This window comes from Thrips palmi, unplaced genomic scaffold (genome assembly GCF_012932325.1).
Source record: "Thrips palmi isolate BJ-2018 unplaced genomic scaffold, TpBJ-2018v1 HiC_scaffold_18, whole genome shotgun sequence".
Lineage (NCBI taxonomy): Eukaryota > Metazoa > Arthropoda > Insecta > Thysanoptera > Thripidae > Thrips > Thrips palmi.
This window is the reverse complement of record NW_023144627.1, coordinates 16,898,691-16,903,372: the sequence shown is the minus strand read 5'-3', so window position 1 is coordinate 16,903,372 and position 4,682 is coordinate 16,898,691. Positions and strand designations below refer to the sequence as shown.

Genomic DNA, 4,682 nt, shown 5'->3' with positions numbered 1-4,682 from the left:
CCAGGTCAGATTCCTGTGCGAGGCTAGGATGCCAGTATCGAATACGAATATGAATGAAAGACCCTAAAGCAGAAAAGCGTCGATCCTGTATGAGAAATCAGGTTTTTCTTCTGCTTATTCTGGAACTCCGGCACAACGCAATAACTAGATTTGTGAGCAAGTGTTAATATTTTGACCCTTCTTGACCGTGGTCAAGATGTTCGATCAATGGCAATGGCACATTCCGTGGACCAACCTACCATGAACCTACAACTTAACTCCCCCCCCCCAATCCCTGCATATTTCCTGGAACTTCCCCTCGATTTCATGCCAAGCAAAAAAGTCACCAAATTATTCATGTTCAGTATAACCTTATTCTGAGCATTCAAATGGCCACTAAAAGATCCCTCATATAATGGTTTGAGTTGCTGATATTTCAGAAAGAGGAGGGGTATGCGATGTGGTTTGTGTGTGGAATTATTATACTTCACCTCACTCCCCGTGGAACATCTTTGTTGTGTGTTTGAAATTTAGTGAGGAAACAATGGCAAACATCTCAACAATTATTTATAAAAAATTATATTAAAAACAGCCATTATAGTACACTATCTATCAAAGTACTTCCATTCATAACTGAGGTACTAGCAACAATTATTCTAGTTCCAGTTAACTTTTCTAGAAGTTGGAAAGCTGCAACCTCTGCATAAGTCACTCCACCAATAAAATACACAATAAATGACCGAGGTAAAAAGTCAATTGACGGTTTCGAGGGAGTTACCGATGATCCAGGAATGAGTTGATTCACAATATCTTCAAAGCTGACTTCCTTTTTAATCAGCAGCTGAACCAATTGACATGCTATAGGAATGTAAGCGCCTCCATACACATAACTCATGTCTGTGGGTTGTTTTAGATTAATATCTTCTCTATTTGCCGAAAATAATTTTAACTTCTGGCGTAGAACCTGCAGAGTAGATGAAACCCATTTTACGGCTCTATTTTGAGAGACAACACAGAACACTCTGAAAAATTTGAAGGGTGAAGTGTACCTGGAATGATGATCTCTTGGGAAGAGAAACAACCTGTGCAACTTTATTTGCCAGCCTCCCAGTGGCATCACTCACTGGACCAGTAACCAATCCAGAGCCTAGACCAGCACTGGAGGTTGTCAGAAGTCCTAGATTTTCAAGGTTGTGAAGGCCTGGGAGAAGATGATACCCATATGCATGTAGAAATTGTGTTTTCAAAGACCAGGCATCCTCAGAGAATAATCCATCCTGTAAAAAAAGTTTGTTTCCATATAATTAGGCATCTTCCGGAAAACAAAGCATAATCAAATATGCATTAGGGTAGCAGTAAGTACTTGAGTAAGTGACAGGAGGCACATTAGTCTTAAATTGGCAAGCTTTCCGCCTCCACCAGTGACGATATTTTCTTCTATGTACGACTGAACGCTGCGCCGGTTGGTACCTTCCAGCATGTTCTGTTCCATATCTTGCAGACTTTCAAATCTAAAAATCAAAGAATTAATTGATGTTTTAAATTACAATCCAATTGCACTTTAGTTTAGCAATACAGAATTGATTGATTACCTAGCACCGATTGCAGTTATCACTGCTTCACATCCGGCAATGTGCATTGCTAGAGCTCTCTTTCGAGCCATGACTGTCTTTAATTGAGAAGACACATACTGTTTCATTTCATGGAGAGCCATCTTTCTACTTTGATCATACTCATTTGATAGTTGTTTGGCTTTTGCAGATAAAAATGAAAACACATCAGAGAAATGACGATTTTTTATTTGATTGTAAATTTCATCTTCGCTGCTAAGCAAGTGTCTGGAGAAAGCCATTCAGAAAGAAAAAAAGAGGAATATTAAAAAGGTAAAGAGATACAACTTTTTATACAAAAGACACTCTTGGAAGACTTACCCAATAGTTTGCTTTTCATCTGGTTTTGCATCAGACTTTGGAAGTTCTACAACACCACTTCGTATACCAAGAACCTCATCCATTAAGCTTGTGTAAGTGGCCGGAGTCAAAAGTGACGCAGCGTAGTCTACATCTCTATCCACTAGAACAATGCATCCGATGTCTGTCTGAGGTTTATCAGGCTCACCAATTTGGTCCATAAGCACCTGATTGGCACAAAATGGTTGTTAATGCTGGTTTAGTAAGAAAAATGAACAACCATAATTGGTGTCCCCTTACTTCAGTCATCGACTGGACCTGCTTGGCGTATCTTCCTAGCGTCAGGGTCACCTGGGAACGTCCAAGAAGCATCTGCAGGGACCAGAGAGATTTTGCTACTGCAGGAAGAAGTGTCTGATCACCATCCACAAACAGTTGAGGAAATAGTGAAGGTAATTCAAGTGATATGAGGCCCATGTCCAGCTGAATTGGCTCCCATTGATACACATGAATCGTAACTCTTCCCCATAAGCCTTCCTCCTCAAGAAGTTGGTCAATTGCTGCTAATCTGTACAGGCACACAATGAAACTTAACAAATTCGTTTGCCACAGTGAGAAAATCTGATGAGGAAATTAATCAGACACAAAACATACTTTCGTGGAACAACAATAATGTGGTAATCAACATCCTTCCTTTGCTCTGCATTCACTTGGTCACAGACTCTCTTGGCTGATATGAGATCTGACATTATTAAATAGAGCCGTTGATTGTTAACAGAATTTTGACCTGCGTTGGAGTCCAGCTTGAATATCTTATCCACATCGTGTTTTCTGTAACAACGTTCAAAATGAGACCAAGAACAAAATCAACTAAATCTGAGGTCGAGTTGTTTTGAAACATACCTCAAGACTGAAATTCCTGTTATTCTATCAAGTGCTTTCATTAATGGAGCATCGATGATTAGGTCCTTCTTTCCGGGAATTTGATTGAAGATGTTAATCAGCCGCAGCTGGGACAGCTCCCTTAGAGCTGTCAACCTGCCGTCCATCTGCATTTTGAACTCTGGAATGAAATGAAACAGGTTGATTGATGATCTCAAGTGACAGGTGCAGAGCAGGTTACAGAACAAGAGAGCTAAGTCACTTCACTACATACACAAATTAAACCATAAACAGACAATTAAAAAGTAACAGAAGCAACATGACGTCTCCTCCGGCTGAAAAGGTTCTTTTTCAAGCACCTATGTCAAATGTGTCAACTAAAACAATGTTTTAACTATTTATGTTAGAAAAGAAATAAACAAACAACACCTAGCAACAACAAGCAGAAGAGCGTAGTGCAAATAAGATCACGTACTATTCACACTGATTCCGGTGCATAGGTTCCCCGCGCGAGGCTACTGGAGGGAGGGTATGAAAAACAAAACGTTTGGATGACCCGGGGAGGAGGAGGGAAAGCATTGGGGAAAGCCCGCTTGAATTAAGCAAATCGTGATGTAGGATAAATGTGTCGAAAAACTACATGCATTCAATTATGTATACTTGCTTATCAGCAACTTTTATTTCAGCAACAATTATCAGCACACTGGAGGTTGTGCTGCCTCTGAGTCAAAGTAATATGTCTCACCCGGAGCCTCGGGTCGGGCTCAATGGATGGCGGGTCCTGAAATGCCAGCGCCAGCGCAGAGCGATTCCCAACGGTGCTTCTGTCTCTCTCGCACTCACAGAGCCGCCGTCGTGGGTGCGAGAGAGACAGCGACGAGGCACTGATTCTCGGAATCGCTCTGCAGTGTGATTACGCGTATAAACCTCCCCGATCAGGACCGGGGTCTTGGTGGCTTACTTCGTGATGGCGTTCGGGGCGCGGCCCCACTGTGCGACCCCCATGAGTGCGAGAGAGACAGAGCGATGAAAACTACTCGTGGCGTCCGTTGTCGGGCGAGACCGACTGCCTGAAATGATCCAGCTCGCTGGCCTGCGACGCGGTCGGTCGGTCGGCCGATCGGTGCACCGCGGGAACGGAGTCTGGAGTCTGGAGTCGTTTGGCCAATGGGGCGGAGTCTTTAAACGCAAAAGTGACTGGAAAAGGGAAGAAAACGGTTCAACCCTTCGGGAACTCTTCGGGGAAAGTTGGTAATGGGGCAAAAGGCGGAAACGGGGACGAATAAAGGCCGATGAGAAGGGGGAGGGGGATGGGAGGGTAGGCCATTACGTCACCGGAGCTGCTTCCGGCTCCTGGCCGGGCAGAGCGGGGAACAGGCTCTGAGTCCTTCTAGTCCTGGATCGAGTCTTGTCGGATCCAGGGCGATTCTGGGTCGAGCGGGCGGTTTTCTTTTGAAACCGCGCATGTGTGTGCGTGCAAGTGCGCGCGCTTAGCCGACGTGCGTAATGGTGGGAACATAGCGAGGATGGGGCCGGGCTGCGAGTAGCTGCGGGCCGCGGAGTGTGGGGGGCGTGGAGGGGTGTGTGACGTAGTGCCACCCCACCCCCTGTAGGGCCGCCTCCCTGGTCCTCCCTGGTCCTCCCCCCAAAGGGCGTGCCGTGGCGCAGGCTGGCGTGGCGGCTCGGCGGCGTGGCTGGAGGCATGCCTGGCTGTGGTCCAGTCCCTCCCAGTCGCTCCCGGTGAGCGGACCAGTGCGGACGTGTCGCGAGGCCTGGGAAGGCAGAGCAGTCCAAGTGGGGGTTGGGGTGCGCCCTGCCACCCTGCCGGCGGACTCGCCGCCCCGCCGCCCCGCGCCCCGCCGCCCCGCGCCCCGCCGCCCGCGCCCCGCCGCCCCACCGCCGCAGACTCCG

The 4,682-nt window shown here is 46.6% G+C and overlaps 1 protein-coding gene across 2 annotated transcripts; it reads right to left on the bottom strand.

The window, feature by feature from the left end:
- Positions 1-542: 542 nt before the first annotated feature.
- Positions 543-3,245, bottom strand: LOC117644451 (vacuolar protein sorting-associated protein 33B). 2 transcript variants are annotated; one of them, XM_034383952.1, is made up of 9 exons: positions 3,201-3,245; positions 2,793-2,952; positions 2,544-2,720; positions 2,190-2,457; positions 1,911-2,116; positions 1,572-1,817; positions 1,343-1,490; positions 1,029-1,256; positions 543-943 (listed from the first exon to the last, which is right to left on the bottom strand). In XM_034383952.1, exons 2-9 carry the CDS (start codon positions 2,942-2,944, stop codon positions 575-577), a joined length of 1,794 nt encoding a protein of 597 aa, XP_034239843.1. In that variant the 5' UTR covers positions 2,945-2,952; positions 3,201-3,245; the 3' UTR covers positions 543-574. The 2 variants fall into 2 exon arrangements, with proteins under 2 accessions (XP_034239843.1, XP_034239842.1); XM_034383951.1 differs by having other exon boundaries at positions 3,046-3,221.
- Positions 3,246-4,682: the final 1,437 nt, after the last annotated feature.